The 23446-nt window shown below is 52.9% G+C and overlaps 4 protein-coding genes across 4 annotated transcripts; 3 read left to right on the forward strand and 1 right to left on the reverse strand.

The window, feature by feature from the left end:
* Positions 1–1521: 1521 nt before the first annotated feature.
* Positions 1522–3540, reverse strand: lcb2 (Serine palmitoyltransferase 2; the record flags this gene model as incomplete). The annotated part of the gene is made up of 1 exon (XM_014692023.1): positions 1522–3540. One exon carries the CDS (start codon positions 3538–3540, stop codon positions 1522–1524), a length of 2019 nt encoding a protein of 672 aa, XP_014547509.1.
* Positions 3541–6552: 3012 nt separating this feature from the next.
* Positions 6553–8758, forward strand: vrtB_0 (Malonamoyl-CoA synthetase vrtB; the record flags this gene model as incomplete). Its single annotated transcript, XM_014692024.1, has 3 exons — positions 6553–6777; positions 6852–8581; positions 8647–8758. The coding sequence occupies 3 exons, from the start codon at positions 6553–6555 to the stop codon at positions 8756–8758; spliced, it is 2067 nt and encodes a 688-aa protein (XP_014547510.1).
* Positions 8759–15252: 6494 nt separating this feature from the next.
* Positions 15253–16704, forward strand: GB-1 (Guanine nucleotide-binding protein subunit beta; the record flags this gene model as incomplete). The annotated part of the gene is made up of 5 exons (XM_014692025.1): positions 15253–15382; positions 15508–16226; positions 16292–16381; positions 16452–16571; positions 16684–16704. The coding sequence occupies 5 exons, from the start codon at positions 15253–15255 to the stop codon at positions 16702–16704; spliced, it is 1080 nt and encodes a 359-aa protein (XP_014547511.1).
* A 4114-nt stretch (positions 16705–20818) lies between these two features.
* On the forward strand, positions 20819–21796 carry G6M90_00g041690 (uncharacterized protein; the record flags this gene model as incomplete). Its single annotated transcript, XM_014692026.1, has 2 exons — positions 20819–21445; positions 21548–21796. 2 exons carry the CDS (start codon positions 20819–20821, stop codon positions 21794–21796), a joined length of 876 nt encoding a protein of 291 aa, XP_014547512.1.
* Positions 21797–23446: the final 1650 nt, after the last annotated feature.

A 23446-nucleotide genomic window follows, 5' to 3' on the forward strand; every position in this document is an offset into this window, starting at 1 on the left:
CTGCTGGTAGTACTCCGTAGTGGTGGTCGTTTTATTCTCCGAGTCGTCCAAAATGCCGAGCACGGTGAAACAGGCAGCCTCACCTTCACCTCCCTTGGCCTTTCCGGGTCCCGGCCCTGGCAGCTCGGCGGTTCGTACGGCACGAGCACGTCACCGCCCTCCCTCATCATCTCGTCTTGAAAAAGACGGCGCATCGCCGTCTGCACAACTCCGTCATAGGCTGGAACAATCGCCAGCGGCGCACTGCGGAAACCCCATCTCCTACCAGTGTCTATGTAAGCCACGCCGCCTCGTCTCCCGCGGCAAGAAGCCCAAAACTCCCAAAAATCGACGTTGCCTCTGCCTCTGCCTCTGCCTCTGCCGAGTGCGGGCACCCATCGCCATTCTCCGTCACATGCCAACATGGCAACCACTTTTTTTTTTCGTATGTGTGAATAGTAGGTAGGCTCGTTTGACCATGCAGCGTCTCAGATTCAGCTGCTATCTTGAGGCCGCCGCCCAACAAACGGCGAGGAGAGCTTCACGGCGCTCGTCATCTTAAACATACGGTTGCCTCCGCGCCGGGCTCATGACGTTCCATTAGCTCTCTTATCTAACCTCGAGGGGAAGCCCATGCTCAGCCATGGAAACATCTAAACATGGACGCGCCGTTTCATCCCATGGCATTGGACTATCCAAGACCACACTGCCTCAGACAGGAGTCCTATGATCATTGCCGTATCCCATCGATAGCTTGCAAGTGCCTCGACAATCTCTCCCGTCTCTCTATGCCTTGGGTCACTCTGTCCATTTTGCCGTTGCCCTTGTCTTGCGGCAACATGATGGCGTACATATGGCTACGACAGAATTGGGCTCCAACCAGATTGGAACTCGATTCACATGGTGCACATATCAGTCCACAACATCAACTCATTTTGCCTTTGGCCACTTCATTAGTCAGTCCTCTCTGGTGTCGGCTTGGAGTTGTGGCAACCGGACTTGCTAGTAGGTCATAAACCAGTATGCTATATATACAATCCATGTCTTCAGGAATCGTCTACTTTCTCCGCGTTATCTTGTACCCCGCTATCAAAGTCTCAAGCCCTTTGCTCCTCTTCAACCACCCTTCCACTCCACTCCCCTCCGCAAAGTGATGATATTATTGCTGTCGGCTTGTGACTAACCATACAAGCCAATTCGCCGTAGGTGCAATAAAGGATATATATATGTGAGAATGCCGCAGTGAAATCAGCGCAGCCTATACATCAGCCGGCGCCAGACAAGGTCACAGGACGGCACAGCGTGGAATAGGACAAGAAAAGGCAGCTTTTCACCAACATCTGCAGACTGGTACAGTCGCGATTGGTCAATTTCCACATGGAAGCCCGAGAAGAAGAAGAAAAAGACAAAAGAAAAAAAACACCGCACTCAGAGTGCCCGACCCGTGAATCGCGTATAGAAACAACGCCCCAAATATGTCGACTCGATCATTCCAAATTACTGTACCACAGGGTTCTTTCTCTGCCTACTGCTCGCCATAGTCTACCGCAAGGGCCGCTTGGCATCACGGACGCCGTAACGGACAATATCTTCCATACTCCATCTGGGAGGAGTCAGGGGAATGCCACTAGCCCTTCTCCATTCCTTCTCTTCACTAGCGGCAACGTCAACGCCTGCGGGAAGAGGTTCCAGACCGCCGGCAACGCCAGTAGAGAACTTGAGTTGGATGACATCCGCAACTTCGTCGCACGCAGCCAAAAGTCTGTCCAAATCATCCTTGTTGTGGGCAGCGGATACGCAGAAACGGGCACGGGAGCTGATCAGAGGGGTCGCGGGGTACCCGACAACAACGACGGAAATCTTGCGCTTGAGCATTTCACGGCTATAGGCAGGCATCTTTCCAGGGTTGTACAGCATGACGGGGATGATTGGTGAATCATCATGGCCATAGACAATGTAGCCGAGACGCTTGAGGCCGAGACGGAGGTAACGGGAGTTGAAGGCGATGCGTTGCAAGCGTTCCTCGCCTTGGCCCGGGCACAATTCACCCGTGATGAGCTTCAACGAGGCCAAAATTTGCATCAAGACGCATGGAGCGGGTGATTCGCCGTATTGAGTGGAGGCGTTTGTGCTTCTCAGCTTATCGATGATGTGCTTCTCAGCTGCAATGTAGCCACCGTTTGCACCGAAAGATTTTGTCAAGGTGCCCATCAGGATATCTACCTCGGAGGGTTCAATGCCGAAGTAGTCACAGACGCCACGACCACGAGGTCCCAGAGCACCGATAGAGTGGGCTTCGTCGACAAAGAGATAAAACTTGTACTTCTTCTTCAGCGCAAGAATACCCGGCAGGTCACACATTGTGCCTTCCATCGAGTACAAGCCTTCGACGACAACCAAGATCTTCTTCCATGGTCGGTGGGTACGCGGCTGGCCCTGCGAGATGTTTTCTCGCAGAACCCTTTCCAGATCATACATGTCATTGTGTTTGAAGGACTGAATGACAGCATTGGAAAGACGGGCTCCAATGCGGATAGAGGCATGGTTCAATTCATCAGAGATGATGAGACAACCTTTTGAGGCTAAAGCTGGGAAGGAACTGGCATTGGTCACGTAGCCCATGGAAAAGACCATGGCATCAGGCTTGCCAACAAAAGAGGCAACTTCTCGCTCGACCTCGAGAGCCAAATCAGTGGTGCCAGCATCGCCACGCGGACTGGCCGAGGTGACGCCGTAACGCCTGACGCACTCCTCGACGGCATCGGCGCAGGGTCCTTCGGATTGGGCAAATCCTAGGTAATTGTAGGAGCTCATGTTGAGGGTCTCGGTGTAGGTGCCAGTGTACTGATAGGAGCGGTTGTTGTCGCTGGATTTGCGGTCCATTAGAGTGATGAATCTTCCAGGAACGCCAATAGTTGGTCGGGCAAAGCAATCATCTAGTCGCATCTTTAATCGTCTGGTATAAAAACTGTCGAAGTCATCATTGAGCGGAGCAAATCCATTTTGAACCTTGAGGGAGTCATAGTGCTTTTTGTCGCCAAATCTCTTGCCAAAGAAGTCGCAGATGTGGCCGACGAGAATGAGGAGCAGATAGCTAACGTAGGTAGTCAGGAGGAAGTAATATGGAGGCTCGTCCTCGACGGGCGGCTCCAGGGGCCTGCCGTGCGACTTGCTGACATAGAGGTGGCTTGGGTGACAGAGAGGACCAAACTGAGCTTCGGCACGTCGCTTTCTCTCCATCTCCTCGGCCGACTTGGGGCGGAACAGGGTCGTGGTTGGTGGTTCAGAGCTGCTGTGGTCGCCCGCAACGGCGGTGGACAATGATATTATAGGTAGAGAGGTGGAGGGAGGCGAGATGCCAGCGGGCACACCGTTGGCCTGCGTCTGCTGTTGTTGTGACGCAGCGGGTTGCTGCTGCTGCTGCTGCTGCTGCATGGCGAGCAGCGCCTGCTGGGCAGCGGTGTGGTCCTTGGACTTGGGACTTGAAGAAAAGAATTGGCTAATGCGATTTCCTTTCGAGGTCGAGGGACGTCTTTCGCCCGTCTTTTCAGACGATGGCATGGCGGAGGAGGTCGAGAAAGGGTTTGCCAGCTTGCGGGGCATGTCTCGTTGCCAGTGCGTTCAGACCGTGGACAAGGAGATTGCGTCAACAATATCGGCGGCGAGACGGACGTGCCGGAAGGGGGTGCTTGGGCGGCGTTGGATCGAGTCACCGGGAATCAGGTTCGTTCTGAGGAAAGAGACGGTCAGCGGTCAATTGAGAGCAGGTGGAAGCGCAGGCGAGAGCCGGTAGCTCTTCTGGTCAAAAGCGGTGGAACGAGATGGGACAAGAATCAGACATGATGCTCGGCACGACAGCAGATCAAAGCAAACATACAATGGCGCGAGTGCACGATTGGGCATGCGTCTGCTGGGCTCGACTTGACTGGGAGAAGGATGGCCGTCGTGGGAGAGGCCAAATTCAGGAGAGAGATGGGGGTCAGGGATGTGCGGATCATGAAAAAAGTAGGGGATTGACCATGAGGGAACGAAGATTGAGGCGCCGGCCCAGGAGAGACGGACGCAGCAGTGGTACTCACCATCAATGTGTGCATGGACAAGACGGGGGGGTTCTGAAGCTGAAAAGATGAACAAAACCCGCGGGCCGGAGCACAGCTGGACACTTGAGCACGCGTTGAATCCGGATAGGCGGTTGACAGAGGGCTGATGAGGAGGTCCAAGGAGGTCAAGCGTCAACGGTGCGACAGATTGACATTGACCCTGGACACATGCATGTTCTGGTGGTTCTGGTCTGGTGGAGGCACTGCGGCACAAACTGGGCGGTGGACTTGGGGTCAGGCGATTGGGGCAAGCAAGCAAGGCGTTGCGTCTGGTTCAATGTTCAATGTTAATGTTGCTTTTTGGCCGCGCCACACGTGCAGTGCAGAGGCCGCCGGCGGAGAGACTGGACATGGAGCTGTCAACGTGCAGTGCAGGTCTAGTGTCAATGCGTGCCAGCACCGCGACGTGAGACCAGTTGACGTCGGCGAGGAAGTCGCACCGGCCAGTTGACAGCTTGAGCTCTGCAATGTTTGATGCTCGCATGCAATGTTGAATCCTGTGCACCAAAGCACGCGTCAACACGACGGCAGCCAAGCAGTGTGCGTGCTGCTGCAAGGAGTCTGGTAATACGGAGTACTACTACTAGTACTAGACAAGGTCAAGATCGGTACGGCTCATTTAACAAGGCATGAATGAATACCTGGTCGATATGAGATTGCGTCAGGGGCGGGACGCGGTGCCCATGGGCAATTGACTTTGATGATCCGGACCAGCCGCCAGTTCGTCTGCATGTGGTTTGGTGGCACCCAGTCGCTGGTGGCGCCGCTCTTGGCCGGGAGCGTCCAGATGTCACTTCAATGTTCAATGTTGGCTGGTCCAGTCTCGGGTCCTGACAGCACAGCACAGTGCATGCAGGCTCGTACATACATATGTCTGTACATCTGGTGTCAAGTTGGGCCAAATTCTCGTGCACCAGACTCGACTGGCTTTTCGAGTCTATTCCACCTTGGCCAAGCACTGGCGACACGTGCATCACGTCAATACACCAAGCACGAAGCAACGCAGAGCTTGGGGCTGACCGTGAGCCACGCCCAACCAGATTGACGCCTCCGGACCAAGTACTCTGTACGGAGTACATGCAATGTTCTCTCTCCGCACAACAGACAGCGTACTGAAGCACCACCTCGTAGGTCCCTCCTGTTCGGGACTTGGGTCTTTGGATCCGCAGTTAATTTCACATCAACCCGTGTCCAATCAGCTCGGCACAACGTCAGCAAGTGCTTTTTTTTTTTTCGTCAATCCTTCCGCCCTGGAGTACGGAGTAGGGCCGGCGTGGATGTTGCACGCAGTACGTGTATAACATACATAAAGTATGTACGTAGTAGTACGATGTACTCCATACATACATCCAAAATTACATATCGTGCAGGCGCATCGTCGTCGATGACGAGTCCGAGGCGCTCCGGAAACGAACTAGGAAGAGTATGCTATGTACATCATGATTGCCTTTTTTTTTTTTTCCATCATGAATGGTGAGTGGCAACCAGTCACACCATTCGTGCATATACATACATATATTTATGCTGAAAAATGCTCAAATGGGAAAAATACAAGACACACACAAGTCAGCCCCCCCCCCTCCAAATACACTACTAAATGGGGCACCTACAAGAATATCTGGTGGTGGACTTACAATCGCAGCATACAAAACACGGTCTGCCCATTCTTATACCATGTCAACTGTTTATACTTTCTGGCAGAGCATAACTGGTTGGCATTCACATGGGCAGGCATGGTTGCATGCTGAACTCTACTGTCCTTGACTCTCATCTCAGCCCATACTACCCGTTGCGAATAGGTCTCTTGACACTGGCCAAGTCTGAAATCACAGCCTGCACTCGAGGCTTCGTATATCCAGGTCACGATGTGTAACCGTCTCACTGGACGAATATAAGCACATTGAATCTTGTCTCCGGATAGTCTGCTGGTCGGTAGCGCTACAAGCAGCCGTGATAACCTCAAAGTTTGCCGCCGCACACCCGCGCCCCTTTATTCACCTCGGCCTTGTTGGTGGCCGACTTGTTCGCACCGGAATCGTCCGTGGCGCACCCAGCACTTCAATGTCGCGGGTTGCGCCGGGCCAGGAAGGGTCCCCGTCCCCAAGGTCTCGGCCAATTCCAGTCCAGACTCCAGACCCTCTCCGGTCCTTGAGCCGAACGGCCGCCGACGCGCAGAGTGACGCACTCTCCCCAACATTTTTCTCTGCGACAGCCACCATATCGAGAAGGCACACCCGTGCCTGTTTCCTACCTCGTCGACAACAACAAAAAGCTTGTGTTCGGCGGGCGCCCTTGCAGCTGCCCCTCCCCCACCCGCACTCACAACTCACGAGTCACCATTACCTTCACTCTCGGCCTCCCAACGGTAAACGTTTCAAGGTTCCGACTCCATGTCGGTCGTTGATCGCCGGTTTTCGTCGCAACAGAGCTCTCGCACACACCCACGTCGTGCCACATCCCACGTCGTTTCACCATGGGCGAATACATCGACAGTCGCAATGCCTCCGATGAACTCTGGAAACACGATGCTCCTGGCGATACGCCAATGTGGCAGTTCATCCAGCAGGTGAATAAGAAGCATGCATTGAGCATCAATGGCTACCCCGGACTGTACCAATGGTCCGTCGACAGCGTGTCTTCCTTTTGGGAAGAGGTCTGGGACTTTGTGGGCATCGTGGCTTCCAAAAAGGCCGACAAGGTAGGTTGGTCCTTTTCCCGCCATGGGCATCGTCAGTCCTTTCGGTCCTGTTGCTTCTAACCCTCTCGTCCAAGGCCCTGCCGGAAAATGCGCCCATGTACCCTCGCCCCGACTTCTTCTCAGCCGCTCGCCTCAACTTTGCCGAGAACCTCCTCTTCTGCCCGACTTGGCCCATCGACCCGGACAGTGTTGCCGTCATCACCGCCACGGAGCTGCCGGGAGACATCAAGCCAACCACATGGCGTCAGCTGCGTGAATCTGTGCGGCAATGCTCCAATGCCCTCCGCGGCGCCGGCCTGCAGTCTGGAGATGTTGTTGCCGGCTACGTGTCCAACCACGAGGAGGCTGTCGTCGCCATGTTGGCTGCTGCATCTATCGGTGCCATCTGGACTGGCATCAGCCCGGACAATGGCGTCTCCGCTGTACTAGATCGTCTTGCCCAGATCGGCCCAAAGGTGTTGTTTGCTGACAACGGCACCGTCTACAATGGCAAGGAGTGGCCAAGTACCTCCAAAACCAACGAGATTGCCGCAGCATTAAAAGGCGTTGGTCTTGAGCTGGTCGTCGTTATTGACAATATCAGCGCCGATCTCGGCATCCAAGATATCAAGTCCCAAGGCGTCACGGCCCTCGATTACAAGTCTTTTCTAAGAGACGCGCCCCCAGACCCCATCAAGTTTGAGCAATTGCCTCCTTCGCATCCCCTCTACGTTCTGTACTCCAGTGGAACCACTGGGCTGCCCAAGGCTATTGTTCATACTGCGCTGGGCACGCTCCTTCAGCACAAGAAGGAGCACATGCTGCACTGCTCCATGACTGCCGCCTCGCGCATGTTGTACTACACCACAACTTCCTGGATGATGTGGCACTGGAGTGTCGGTGCCCTAGCCGTTGGCACTACTCTGGTGCTCTACTCTGGATCCCCGTTCCGCCCAAGCTCGCACATGTCGCTCCCCAAACTCCTCTCTCAGCTCAAAGTGACCCATTTTGGTACATCCGCTGCGTATCTCACAGCGTTGGAGGCCAACAACGTTCGCCCTGTTGAGGACGCAAGCATTGACCTGTCACGCTTGGAGGCCATCTATTCTACTGCGTCGCCGCTACCCCCGTCAACTTTTAGGTTCGTATACGAGGCATTCCCAAAGACGGTCAATCTGGCCTCCATTACTGGCGGCACTGATATTATTTCCCTCTTTGGCGCCCCATGTCCTCTACTGCCCGTCAGAGTTGGTCAGATTCAATGTGCTGGTCTGGGAATGGACATTCGTGTGGTAGACTCCATTTCAGGAGAGGACATGCCACCGGGGGAGCAGGGCGATTTGGTCTGTGTGAAACCATTCCCCTGCCAACCACTGACCTTCTTCGGCGCCAATGGCCAGACCAAGTACAGGTCGGCCTACTTTGAGCGGTTCGAAAACGTCTGCGGCGTCAAAGGCCCCGTCTGGCACCACGGGGATTTTGTCAAGATTCCCGATCCGTCCACCGGAAGTCTGGTCATGCTGGGCCGATCCGACGGCGTTTTGAAGCCTGCCGGCGTTCGGTTCGGATCTGCAGAAATCTACAATATCCTCACTCGATTCTTCGCCGCAGAGGTTGAAGATGCCGTGTGTGTCGGCCGTAGAAGGGAAACGGACAGGGACGAGACGGTGTGCCTTTTTGTTGTCATGGTTCCCGGCAAGCCTTTCAGCCAAGAACTGAAAACTCAAATCATGGCCAAGATCCGGTCTGAGCTCAGTCCTCGGCATGTTCCAGCAGTAGTGGAGGAGTGTGGTGCTGGAATTCCCAAGACTGGCAACGGCAAGAAGTAAGTCGGCAAATTTCGTGTGCACTGCTACAATCTATTTTTTTGGATGCTAACATTGACGATAGAATTGAAGTTGCCGTCAAGCAAATTCTCTCTGGCCTAAATATCAAAACGAATGCGAGCGTCGCTAATCCCGAAGCGCTAGAGTGGTTCAAAGAGTGGGCAAACAAAAATTAAACAAAGTATGCAAACCGAAACAAAAAAAAAGACTTAAAAGAAATAAAAGGGTTTGAAGAGAAGGCATTCAACGAGAATAATAAACAGAGACCGCCGGGTTCAACGAGCATGTTGGCCAAGGCTGCCATAGAGCGACTAGATTAACGACGTTATGGAATGAAATGGCACGCGCGGAGTGAGCACTAATTCGGTTCAGCAAAGTGGCCTACTATCCATGATTATTGCACACATGCACGACCTTGAGGAATTTCACAGTGACAATAGAGTTGAGGTTGAGCAAGGGACAAGCAGTGCTACTTGCCTGCTGCAGGCTCAGCGAGCCCAGGCTGGTGTCGAATATCGCTCGGAATGGAGGACGAAAATAGAGTGCAATGGTGTGCAGTAGAATATCCATGTCCAATGTGCCAATGTTCAGCCGTTTAACAATCATCAAGAGTCTGGCCGCCGGCTGTCTCGCCCACCTTGTCTGGCGCCCAACATGAGACATTGGAGCAAAGCTTTGCAACCAGGCGTGGTCCTTTCATCTCACACGAGGCCAAGCAAAAGTCGGAAAGATGCCGGCCTTGGGAGAATTGGGGAGAGGGGGGGTTGGCAAACTTGAAAAGCAAATGTGGTCTATTGTTCGACGAAGCCCAAAACAATTCAAGAACCAACCCAGCAATCATAGACTTCTTGACCTCTCGGCGATCGGATGGACAAGACGGGCTCGTCTGCCGCTCCTGAAACTACTGAGTACATACTGGTAGTACTAGTACTCTGTACAACAGATTCTGTTCCCTGCCAGAGAGACAAAGGTACGTAAATCTAAGAATGGTCGCAGCCGGATGCTGGGGGGTAACTGCCGTGAGACAAGACATACATACATACTTTACTTACATATGTATGTTTCGTGCTGGCGGTGGTGCTAGGTACTGTACTTTTCCACAGATACGGACTACGAAGTACATACTCCATATAGAGATCAACCTGATTGTTGAGACACTGTTTTCACGCAGCATTGCCCATTCCTAGTGATGTGCTCAGATTGATGATCAGATATCCTGTCCGGATTTTTAGGGGCCCCGTTAAAAAAAAACTGGTTTGAATTTGTGCATGGTTTTGTGTCAGAGTGATGAGGGTGAAGAGCCATAGGCCCATAATTAGAATGTCGGGTTTTGCTGTTGTACTACGTAGCTGTCTCTCACAACAAGGTGGTCCTATCCTTGGACGAAACCTTGCCGACTGCAACCGATCACGTTACACAAAGACAGGTCCAGGTAACGTAAAGTCTTTTTAAAGCAATCACACTCTCGAATAAACTCCAAGTACGGAGTACCTCATGAGTAGTATCATCTCATAACGGTAGATAATCCCCCCAAGCGACGCATCAAGGTGTCAGATGACACATGCTTGATCTTGTTTATTTGTTTGCAAGGCGAGAATGCTTCGCGCAAAGGAGAAAAACAGGGTCAGTGGGACGATTCTGCTTTCCAATCGGCAGGATAGACAAGCTGGCGCCAGCCCAATATCAGTGCGCGATCTATTTCGTTGAAAGTGGTTCTCGGCAAAGCAAGGCGACATGGGACGACAGCTGTGGCCGGGAGGAAATCGAAGGACGGCCGCCGTTAGCACCTTTAGCGCCAATGGCTGTCAGACGCCCATCAAACCATCAAGCCATGACTGGATTCCATTCGACAACCTGCTTTTCTCGAGGTTGCATGTTCCTGGCGGTTCCACATCAAAAGACAGGGATGAGCTGCTCGCTCAGAATCGCTGGGGTGGATAACTACTGGAAGTGGTTAGACGTGGATGTGTGTGTGGGCCAAGTTGCAGCATCGCAAATTGTCATTGACCAGCAGATAAATGAGCTCCTCCTCCAACAGCTCACCCATCATTAAAATATCATCTACCGGACGTTGGACAGCAAGCCCCACGTTGGCTTGTGGCTGATCCTGCGCAGTGCAGTTCTGTGCACGGGGTACTCCGTACTCCGTAGGCCGTCCTGAGTTCGAGTTCGCAGTATCCGATTACTTCATTGATTTACCCGTTGGCAACTAAGTGGAAGTCCACTTAGTTGCCAACGGGTAGAAGGGAAAGGGATACCAACTGCACCCAAGCTGGCGGGTTTCTCTCCACAGAAATTCTAGGCACCAAGTTTTGTGGCCCGCACCTTACGCCCTGCGGTAGAATATCAGGACGCAGGCCCAATGTCATCCAACGCTGCCTCAAGAAGCTTACTCCAGGACCTGGCGAGCTCCTCGACAGCTCTTTTCCGCTTCGTGATCTTGCAAGGTCGTTGCTGCCCGCAGTCAAACGACGGGAGATTTTGGAGGGCAGGGCTGACAGCGCTGCGGCTTGTGTAGTGATCAACGCGGATTTTCACAGCCCCTATCGTATTTCTCAGACCCGGCGTGGGCGAAGTGCTTGGTCGAATTTCCCCCCGTGAGCATGGTTGGGCTTTAGCGATTTTCCCATTTGTTCACAAATTAGCCTGTTCATGGCGTACGAATGAAGTATCTCATTGAGCCATGAGAGAGCTTTGGGAAAGGAAGGGAGGATGTTAGCATGTAATACATACTGACAGTGCACCCACAGAAAGCCTTTACCAACTTGTGAGCAGACGGGAGCAATTGTATCAACGGTCACATGCTAGGGCTTTAACCGACCAGACCGGGACAAGGATGTTTGACCGCTGAAGCTCCTTCCACATCTTGTTTAGCCAGGGGTTGTCGAATGCTTCTGGAAGGGAAAATGTGGCCGACAAATAAGGTGCTATGTCGATCACGTCAACGGATCATTGATGCTGGTAGCAAGAGATCCATGGTGCCCGTGTGCTTTCCAGCCTAACTGAGCATGCCAGCACGATGTCGATGTTATGCACATGTCGAGTCGATGCTCCGGCATCTTAGGCCTCTGGCTGTATGTCTTCACTCACCGATGTTAATCTGTAACAGCATTTGGCTGGACATTAACGGAGTAGCATCGTATTGGGTAATAAGAGAGACAGCATGCGGAAATTTGCCATGGTGGAGCCAAGGCAATACCGGGTAGGATGAGTTAGCAGTAGAGGCACAGTTAGTATACCAACCAGACATAACACATTGTATGCCAGTCATCTGCAATCGACTTGGACACCCTAGATATCGCCGCCACCAAGACCAGCTAGGAATCAGGAAACAGCATTAGAGACCTATTGACCAAAATGACGGAGGATGTATGGCGAGAAAATCGTATCTGCCCTAGATCTTGCTCGATTGTGTAGCGTTTGAGGACACTTTTTTGGCGTCACATATTGGCTGTTGAGCGCTGTCTGGAGCTTCCGTTTGAAGATCCATCTCCAGTACCACCATCCAGGTCCACTACGAATATGCAGGGAGAATCCCCAGCTTCAAGTCAAGTTGGCCGGCAGTCGGCGAACAGTGGTTCTGTCCAAATTGACAAGGAATCAATAGGAGACTCTACATGTCGTTTTGTCCTTTTTTTCTTCTAACAGAGCAGGCGTGCCGACAGTTGTCTGTATCCTCTGTAAGGATATTGTTCCTGGCGGCAAGATCCGTTGTACCTTGTTCATCGTCAGCTTTCACCTATTGTATCCTTTCGGCGGATTCACTTGCAGCCACTTGCTCTTGCTCCCCTGGCCAAAGGGCCAACTCTGGATCCTCCTCGCGGCTCAACCAAGCTCGATCATCCTCCCGACGTGGGGGCTCCAGGCAGACTAATCTGACCTAATCTGTTGACATCCTGGCATCGGTGGTGCCAGCACCAAGTCTGAACGACGAAGTGGCAACCAGAATGGCTGGCAGTCCCGTCAAAGAGTCTGTTAGTTGCCGCTTGACCCCTTGTCCAGATGTAGTTGGCACATACATATACATTGATAGAGGGCAAAAGGGGCATCTTGGATTGTTTGGAATTGTTGCCAACAATCAGGATAGGCATGTCCATTTTGAAGCCTGTGCAGGGCATGTTTCTCACATTCTGGCTAGAGCACGATCTGAAAGGGAAGTGGGTGATGCTGGTGGACGGACAGAAAATTCGGCAAATTGCCATTGAAAATAATTGCATGTGCTAGAACCTTGGAGTTGCTAAGAAGAGTCAATCTGGTAGGTGCTTCACAATGCACAACGGCAACGGGGGCAGGTGCTCAGCCGCGCCTTCCCAGGCAACAAGACTTCCATCCTGTGAGCTTGGCTGCCAACCTCAAGACTTAGATATGCAGGCGACTTAGCTTCACCGCGTGTCCTCGATACTGGAAAAACTGTCGAACCAATTTGACGTCTACTACTCTTCTACGCAGTAGGTACTTGGGAAGTCGCACTAGGTATGGGGCAGGTCTTCGAGACATTGACAAGCAGCCCCAGGCTGAGCGAGTTAGCCGATGTGCGTTGCATCTTGGCTTGCCTACGCCCAGCTTTGCGGTATGTAATCAATGCGGTCGAGCCAATGCACCCATTCACAATCGAGGATGTGCTGACCGTAAGCTCGAAACGGCCTTGGCCTCTCGTTCCAGTGCGCAATATTATGATGTGTGGTTGGGGCTGACGACCCGTATGTGTCTCTGATGGGCGCCTAGCATCTACAAATAGTCTGCGGAGGCTTCACGGAGCGTTTAAACCTCCCCAGATCCCCGAAACATCCTACTATTCGTGGGCATCGATCTGTTCAAGTACCTCGATAGCAACGGACTAGTATACAATACATTGACAGTTTGTCATACTCATGTCCGCCCGAACAGAGCCCTCCGTTCAGCCACGATGGACTGCAGGCTTTGGCAGCCATCCTCACAGGCCGTAAGCCAGTCAATTTGTCGACCAGCCTGCATGCAGGGCGGCCACGTACTCAAATTGGACAGCCAAGGAATCTTTTATCAGGAATCGATCGGAGATGGTCTTGGGTGAGCACATGCATGCAATAGAGCTGTCTGTGTGTGATGTGATGCCCATGTTTGATTCCTGGTAGAGCTGCTCCGTCACATCAGTTTCGTCACCGAGAATCTACTGGGACATTGCAGCAGCCACCTTTTTGGGAACAATTAACGTTTCCAGAGCATATCGGGACATTTGGGCCACTTGTCCGCTGTTTGTCATGGGCCCTCATCCTCATTAAGGTCCCAAGTGGTGTTCAAGCCACATTTCCATTTGCATTTCTGTTGCAGTCAACCACTGGACCGTGCCGTTTCGACTCGGGCTTTGAACTGTCAGAACTAAGAATATCGAGCTCAAGGTCACTTCCCCCCATACGGAGTACTACCGTATACGTCTTGGGGGTCTGGTCTTGGCCACGGGCTTGTTAGCCACACTGCACCAAACGGCACGTAACCAGCAGATCGCACCATACCCCGGCCGCATTTTCGTTTGGCTTGGGCTTGGTTGGCTGCTTGAGCTGGACGTCCTGGTCCTGCAAGTTCGTTCGCAAGTAGAAAGGCTGGTCAATTGATTTGCCCGCGTCGTGGTGAGATGGCCCAAGTTGCCCCAAGTGTCTCATAGGAAAGCCTCATCTACTACCTACTTGAGTAAGTAGTAGATATGACGCACGGAGTACGGAGTACACAGTACTGTACTCGCCGTGGAGCGAGAGCGCATGACCTCGGATATTGCACATTTGCCTCACCTTTCACCACGCTAGCTGCACAGTCCTGTAGACGTCAGGAGCGGTCGCAATACCTCGGGTGCGGGCACGTTTGCATGTTTGCGTTGACTTGCTGGTGCCTCCGGTGCTCGAGGTATTCCTGCTCGTTCATACCATACATTTGCGCTCCGCCATCTCCGAAACACTAGGCTCGAGCAAGCCGTAGACACACGACATTTTGTGAGCCAGGGACCACGGTCCAAGGAGTTGAGTCTTGACGTTTACTCCGTCCCTCGGCATCGAGCTCAAGTACAAGTCCGCTCCGCCTGCTCCGTATCTGTACACAGCGACCGTTTTTAACGGCCGTCGAGCTGTGCAGCCAGACCAGACACCTCTCGCCTCTGTCGCCTTTCTGACCTCCCGTCTCGACTTTGCCGCAACGTACCTCGCCCGTGTCTTCTTGCGGCTCGCGCAGTGCGTGGGCAACACTCGGCCCAGTCCGCCCTCTCCCGCTGTTTCTTCACATCTCCCTGCCTGCTTCTTCTGCTTGCCTAGGTGCTTGCTGGGTGTTGATACCACCAGACCGTTGACGAGTAGTACTACTGCGACTACTGCTGCCGCCTCAACTGGAGCCCCCCCCCCCATCCTTCCTTCCCCCGTCCAACCCCGTCCACCTTCTCTGACGGCCCCGTCCCAGTCCAGCCCAGCCCCAGCCCAGTCCCAATCCAGTCAGTCCTGTTCCCACCCCCCCTGGACACCGAGTGCTCAAGCAGCCAGTCACTCACGTCTTTGCTCAGTCAACCTCTCCTCTCCTTTGCTCTCCGCCTCTCCACACCCATCTCGACAATCTCATCGCTGGACGACGCTCCTTTTGACCATCCTCCTCCCGACTCCCCGGCCACGTCCATCCTCCCCCGCCTGTCTCGCCTCCCTCATCAGCGTCAGTCACAATGAACTCCCAGGGCGCCCATGATGTGTCCCCTGAGGCCATGCAGGCGCGGATCCAGCAGGCGCGTCGCGAGGCAGAGACACTGAAGGATCGCATTAAGAGGAAGAAGGATGAGCTGTCCGATACCAGCCGTACGTGCTCAATTGACCAAGATGGTCGCCATCACAGCCATCGTGGCCCGTGGCAACCTTGCTACTCCTTTCATCCCCTTGGCCAAGAACTTTGGCTAACCTGACATATTTTGTTGGATATCTAGTTCGAGTCGTCGCCCAGCAGGCTCACGAGCCTATCCCTAGAAACCAGCTGATGAAAGCGAAGCGAACACTCAAAGGCCACTTGGCCAAGATCTATGCCATGCACTGGTCCACCGACCGTAGACATCTCGTCTCGGCCTCACAAGATGGAAAGCTCATTATATGGGATGCCTATACCACCAACAAAGTTCATGCCATTCCTCTCCGTTCATCATGGGTCATGACCTGCGCCTATGCCCCCAGCGGAAACTTTGTAGCCTGCGGCGGCCTCGACAACATTTGCTCCATCTACAACCTCAATCAGCAGCGCGACGGCCCCACACGTGTCGCTCGAGAGCTGTCCGGCCATGCTGGCTATCTGTCTTGCTGCCGATTCATCAACGACCGCAGCATCCTGACTTCCTCTGGCGACATGACCTGTATGAAATGGGACATCGAAACTGGTCAAAAGGTTACCGAGTTCGCCGATCATCTTGGGGACGTCATGAGCATTTCGCTCAACCCTACGAACCAGAACACCTTCATCTCTGGTGCCTGCGACGCCTTCGCCAAGTTGTGGGATATTCGAGCCGGCAAGGCCGTCCAGACATTTGCTGGCCACGAGTCTGACATTAACGCTATCCAATTCTTCCCCGACGGACACTCTTTTGTTACCGGCTCCGATGACGCTACGTGCCGCCTGTTCGACATCCGGGCAGACCGCGAGTTAAATGTTTACGGCGTAAGTTTAAGCTGCCGCTGCCGCATTGGCCTTTAGATTTATGTGAGCTAATATCCGGTGTGCAGTCCGAGTCTATCCTTTGCGGCATCACTTCAGTCGCAACGTCAGTGTCTGGTCGTCTGTTATTTGCTGGTTATGACGATTTTGAATGCAAGGTAATATATTCTGAATGAATTATCGGCGGCACTTCAAATGTCATGGATGCTAACCACTGGGCTTGTTAAGGTATGGGATGTTACCCGAGGGGAGAAGGTTGGGTCACTTGTGGGCCATGAAAACCGCGTGAGCTGTTTGGGTGTAAGCAATGATGGCATTAGCTTGTGCACAGGTTCATGGGATTCTTTGGTAAGTTCTGAACGGCCAGCTAGTGCTCCGCTCTGGCTGTCTCTGGTCTGCAATTTAACAGAGTGTATTTCTCCGTTCTTCCCTCGTGGGCATCAACGCTAACCGCCCGCAGTTGAAAATCTGGGCATACTAGATGAATATCGTCCGCCAAACGATGACTGTCCTGCTTGGACGAGCCAACTACCCCAGTACTGCGATGACGACTTAAACATCTGCATTTTGAAGGACCATGTTGCCTATCAACATTTCGGAAAAACCAATTACGCTCATCTAGCATGCGTGTACTGGCGTACGCGGGACGAAGTGACGAAACGTACCTTCCCTCATATTTTACTCTACCTTGACTGTTTTGTCTGTCACAGAAAAGGAGTAGCATCTTCCCAAGACGACATAGGGGTGGATGATTCTCAGCGACAGATTCCAGACTGACGGTCAGCTGCCAGCGGTAATAGTTTGTGGAGGGAGAAAGCTGACTGACGCGATACCTTATTTCCTTGTCTTGAGTGTCCATTTGTTGTTACTTAATTCTTTCTCTTCTTACTTTTTTTTTCTTTACTCTGCGATCTGAAGGATTCCCTGCCCCATCAGTTTCCGCCCTTCCCGATCAACCCTCGGGTTTGTCGGCGATTAGGGGGTTGTATTACATGACGGTTTTCCATATCCACAATAGCCTCTCCGTTTGTTGCGTTTTCTGCTCTCTTCACCCGGCAATTTTGCTACATACTAGGTCATCTCGGATGTTGAGGACGAGGTTTGGGGATACGAAGCGACGGGAGCAAACGACGCAAGTCAGAGGCATACCAAAAATATGAAAAGGATTCAAAAAGAGCTTGGGGAAGTTGTTGTGAGGAGCGGAGTCTTATCAAGCGCGGGTCTGAGGAGGAGGCTAGAGAGGCTATACCAGGAACTATCAGACCTCGAGATAATACACTACGATGATCCAATTTCTGGAAGCAAACATGAGTCTCTCCGTGCACGTAGTAGTTCTAGGATAAGCTGGGATTAGTCATTGCATAGGATCAGCTTGGTGAGAGAGACTGGGATGCTTTGGATGCAAACAATCCAGGCCATGCTACTTGCTTAGGTAAGCACGTACCCTAGGCATGTGTTGGGAAGAGACAAAACGTGGATGAGAACTAGGCCACTGTTGGTGCTTGGAAGTTTAATATGGCCAATACATGATGGCATTCTAATGAGATGAGGTGGAACTTGAAAACATGGCTGCTATTGTCCACTCCCAGGGCAGTCGAAGTCCTGGTGTCGCACCGAGAAATCCAGGCGTCATGATGACTTGGCAGGATGTGCGGCTTGGGGTCTCAGAGGGCAAAAGACCCAAGCGGATTTGATGAGGATTCCCATTGCACAAGTTCGTCGGGAGGGAGACTACTGGGGCGAGGGCATGGTTCCAAAGTTGTCCGCAGGAAATCATTTCCCCGGAATATATGTAGAAATACCAACTTGTTCAAGTGGCACAGTCCAGAGAGCTTGTTGGAGGACTTGACAATGAAATGGACGACAAGGGCTCGGGGAGAAACCGCTCTCGGTGCTTGGATGTCCAGCCGGCTCAAGTTTCAGCAAAGACGTGTCATTTTTGGAGTTGTGATGGATGTTGTTGACGCAGCACAAGGGGGCCATATATGACGGGTATATCAGCAAGATGCGCCAGAACCACTAGTTGGGCATAAATAAAGTACAGCGGTTAGCTGGCTCTATTCACCACGCGCGAGGCTGCGCCGGGCCGATCCATGGTAATAACAACCTCAAAGGAGAAAAGGGCTTTGGGGGCTTCTAGCTGACGACAGGGGCGGTGGCCGAGGGCCTTTTCAGCAGGCGGTCTTTTTTAAGAGTTGAAGGCCGATACACAATGTAGCACAAGGAAAGTAGAATGCTTGCTCGGACGAATGGAGGGCCAGGTTCTGTAACGCTGTTGTGCTGGTACACCAAGCGTCGACTCTGCTCGACTTTGTACAACTTACAACTTGTTCGAAACTAGGTTTGGATCTCGCCCCCTGTTTTTGACATGTAGGCGTGGTCGTGAGCGCACAAAGCAAAGCATCGGTAAGCAGCTGCGTTGCATGAAGCTGACGGCATGACGGCTTGATAAGTCAATGATTCAATATGCCAGGGGAGGGAAGATGGTGAAATTGGTCCATCGTGAAACACCCTGGTGAAGCCGCCCGAGTAGTACATACACACGGCTTGAAGTTGCAAAGGGAACGAGATTACAAGACTTTTGGCTTTATGTGAATCCATTTATTCCCCACTGTACCTGTCATGGCATCGTAGTGTTCGCGAATCGTCGTTTCGGGCCACGAGTCAACAGCTCCTCTCGTCGAGAATGGGACTTGTGTGGCAAGGACCGCATTGCGACACGAGCGGTTTGCGGCCTGGGAAATGAAGTCCTGCTGCCTTAAGAGGTCTGTTTATGCGACCAAAGCGTGGTTGGTAGTGTGGACGATATTACAATGTACAACACGTCTTGCATGGGGGACTAGGGCGCGTGTTAATTCTTCGTCTCTGCGACATATAAGCCAGGGAGGTTCCATGTACTTGGAACGACTTGGCATGACGGCGGCGGAGGAAATGCCTTGCGATATGTTGCATGGAGTAGTATTACAGGGTCGGAAGCTGGCCTCGTGAGTATGTATACTCTGTAGTGTGTACTTTTGTGGTGGTCGAGGGAATGTGATGGCGCCCGGTTTAATAACCCTTGCCCTTCGTTGTCAGTTTAAAAATAGACCTGGACACGAGGCTCTGTTGAAGGGAGCAAAGGGGCAGGATATTTGAATAGGACAGCGTGTAACTCGGTATTACAACATGGCCTTGCTATCCCGCGACGACGGCTTGTAACTACGCCGGCACATCTGGCGCGTACGATAATGGGAAGGACGATATGATGATTTGTGTTCAGGAGTCGGGAGAGAAGGGCAATTCGAGGTAGCATTCGACTGATTTCTACGCCCTTGGCTCTCGCGCAGTTCAGAGACGGCACGATACCGGGCACACATACACAAACAACGTGGCATCGTCAATACGACCAAGGGACACACGTAAGCCACTTGTCAAGGTGTTTTCTTTTTTGACTGCTGTGGGCTGCCATGACACAGACAGCCATGGCTTAATGCTCAATAGGGCCCAACACCGCCATCATGACTCTTTGCGATGATGTCATGACACATCAACGGCGGACAAGAGACAACAGACGGCGGGCATCATCCTCTGCCAGGGAGATTGTCAAGCGGATGTCTCCGTAGCCTGCGTATGGACAAAGCAGCATACATTGTACACCTGATCCGGCTCTGCGTGACACATCACGAAACGAAACAAGCGCTGGGGCCTTTTGGCCGTTGGAGCGTCAAGTTCGTAAAGCAGCAGCACTAGTGCAATATGTACAATATGTACGGAACAGGCAACACCATGTGCGAGTCCTGCCCAGCAGCTGCGTGCGCAGGCGGCCAGCCCTGTGCAAGCCTGTGCAAACTTGTGCAGCCCTGCGCGGCCCCTGACGCGCACCAATGCCTGGTCCCAGACGGTGCCGTCATGACCCCTGCAACCCAGCCAGCTAGCCCCTGTCATTCCCATCACTGCTGTCTGGTCATTCCGGCGCGCCCGTTATCGCCTTTTTGTTCTTTCGTGCCTTCCATTTGCCTCTGCTCCGTGTCCAGAAGCCCGGAAGGCCCACCCCTCCCCACCGACGCGACTTCCCTTTTGGCCTTTTTGCTCTCCGTGCCTTCATCCTCGACGTCGTCTTCAGTCCACGCCACCACGATACCGCCTTCGCACTCGTCGACGCTCCAGCTTTCCCACCGTCTTGAGACAACCACATCAACCCAGGGGGGTTGCGTTATCCATTGTTCCTCCATCAGCTACTACTAGTACAATCACTCGCTCGTGGCCAGCACCGACCTGGGCGCTGCTTTGTGCCCTGCCTGCCACCACAACAACATTGGCCCAATACCGAGTCTTGGATCGCACATCGGCCTGCGCACACTCCCAATGCTGGCGTCTTTTTCACACCAATACTACTTCGTACACTGCCACTCTTGCACGGGCATTGCGCATTAAACAGCAATCAATGTCACACCTGCTCCACTCCTTCGAGAACATCGTCTGATACCTGCCTTTGTTCGGCCTGAAACCACGACCCCCCCGTGTTTTCGCACCCGTCACTGTCCTATCCTACAAAAGAGGAGCCATTCCCGGCCTTCCCTTTCGGCCGGCTTGTCTGGTCCCTTTCCCTTCCCATCATGGCCACGACTGCTGCCCAAGACGAATACAACAGCCTCGTTGCCAACAACACTGCTCGTGGAACGCTTGACTTGGACCATCGTGACGACCCTGAGCTTTCCGCGCACGACGACGACGACGACGACGACCTCGACGAAGAGACTATATACCGCAACGCCAAGATTGAAGCAGCTATGCGCACGACTACCGGTGCTTCGGAGCTCAAGCTCCCCCCGGCTTCCTTTGACAGCGGTCGCTCAACCGGTGTCAAGGGTGTCATTGCCGACGCCAGAAGCTTCGAGACTGCGCGCAAGACTACCTGGATAGACAAAGCCAAGTCCGCGCGACGGAGTATTCTAGGTATCGCCGGTATTAATCAGAACGGAGGAGCCAAGAGCGAGAGTGAGACGGACGACGACACCATGAGCGCGCCCGGCTCAGATGAAGAGAGCTTCTTGCAACAATGGCGCGAGAGCCGCCGCCGAGAGCTAGAGCGCGAAGCCAACAGGGCCGTGCGAACAAGACGGACCAGTCCGAGTGTGCGAGTATATGGCCGGTTAGACGAGGTGGATGCTTCAGGCTACCTTGACGCCATTGAGAAAGTTGGCAGAGAGACCAAGGTTGTTGTCTTTGTTTACGATCATGAGGTATGCCGTTTTCGTAGTTGCCCCCTTTTCTTGCTTGGATTGGTCGTGGATTGTCATCCCACCTCTGTCTGCTGTTATCCTGTACTAACATGCTTGGCCTAGTGTGACGTTTCTGCCACCATCGAGTCGGCCCTCGCGCCGCTAGTCAAATCCCACTCGACCATTCATTTTGTCAAGATTCACTATGACGAGATTGAATTGGATAATGCTGCTGTCCCAGCGCTGTTGGCCTACCACAACCAAGGTGATTTGTTCGCCAATCTGACGGGCATTATCGAAATGATGCCCGACGAAGAGTCGTTTGGTACCAGGTCTCTCCAAAGACTCTTGGAGAGGCACCAAGTGCTGTAAGCTTGTTTTCGATGGCTCGGCAGGGGGCCATCGCGGGGCTGTATCTACCTTGCAAGACCTCGGTGTTACTTTCTTGACGATACCCATGTTCTTTTTTTTTCGACACTCACGCTCTGGTCTGGCCGTGTCTGGTTTTGCGTCACGGCGTGTTGCGCGACTTGACCGCCCTTTGTACATGCGCATGTGCCTGAGGGCATCTTGCTTTCTTGTTCCACCATGGGTCCTTTGGCCTCAATTTTCTTCTTTTGTTCTTATTTCCTTTATATAATAGTTTATGTGGCTCTACATTTATCGAGTTGGGGAGTTTAAGGAGGCGGACGTCGACACGAATGGCAATCATGATATGGCAATGACAGGAGACGATGACAAGGGCGGCCAGGCATTTATGATGGTATATTTTGATCCCTCTTGAGCCGACGGGTGTGCCGGCTGGGCGATTGTGGATAGAGATTTTGTTGGTCGCGAGACGGTCTTGTATATACGCATAGCGACGGGACTATGTGGTCTTTTCCCAAACCACCTGTGCCTTGGTGGCTTGGCTTACTAGTTGTCTTGCACGCGTATTTAGATTTTCAATCAAGTCAACTCGGAGCATGGAAGACTCGGCCAGAAAATGACTGCACATGTATGTACTTCATGGGAAGGCATCGTGATCGGCTACGTGGGACCATCAAGCTCCGGATGAAGTGGATCGATATATGTACTACTACCTATTCCCTACAAGTATGCATGCCTCTCCACCGACAGCCACGTGAGGATAGTACTCGGTAGTCTGCAACGATGCAATACTTTGGTGCCTGCTTTGGCGCTGTGATGCTGGAGCATTCGGGAACACTTGGTAGTAGTTTGCTCTGTCTGGCATCGTCGTCGACGACCGAGTACACGTCACTGCTCCTAGTGGGGGCGCTGATAGCCCAAATTGCCCACTTCAGGTGCGGGTATCCAGTATCAATGGGTGATGTGCCAGTGGCACACACGTCGACTGACGAGGTACCTGGGTCTTGACGGCAAACTGCCACGTGCGGCATGTACTTACACTGCCCCTCCTCGCCCTCGGGCCAGGGTTTTGGGTCCAAGGTCGACTGGGTCCCACCAGGGGCAGGGGGGCCCCCTGGCGCAATCGTGCATATCGGGTGCCTCATGACCCATTTCCACGGCCAGTCGATGCGATGACATCGCTGGCATTGTACATACTGCGCTGAGGCGGGCTATTTATTGCATCAGGTGTCTTCAGACTTTTTTCTTTGTGCCCAAATGTCTAAACGTTTTCTACGTGCGTGTGTGGCAAAGGGAAGGAAGAAGAGAGCAGGAGGGGCAATATTGGCGCTGCACGGCACGCGAGGGCCTGGGCTGGCCTGGCGTGACGGCTACGTCTTGTCTGTGCCTTCAATGTTGGTCCAGCTCGTCACTGTCGACGAGGCTGGCGTGGAAAGGCTGCTCATGGATTGCGTCGTAGCCCACGCACGCCTTCTTTTATTTTGATACTTTAATTTATTTTATATTTGTGATAGATGGGCTACCTACTTGTATGGGTACTTTACGCGGCCCCAGTTCCAAGATTAGGTTGGGCGTGCAATGGCGGTGCTCTTGGTTTATTGTCACAGACTTGAGCTTCACTAACAAGTCTGGTGCCAGGTTCAGCGCCGAACT

The sequence above is a fragment of the Metarhizium brunneum genome, chromosome 2, assembly GCF_013426205.1.
Source record: "Metarhizium brunneum chromosome 2, complete sequence".
In the NCBI taxonomy this organism is placed as follows: Eukaryota; Fungi; Ascomycota; class Sordariomycetes; order Hypocreales; family Clavicipitaceae; genus Metarhizium; species Metarhizium brunneum.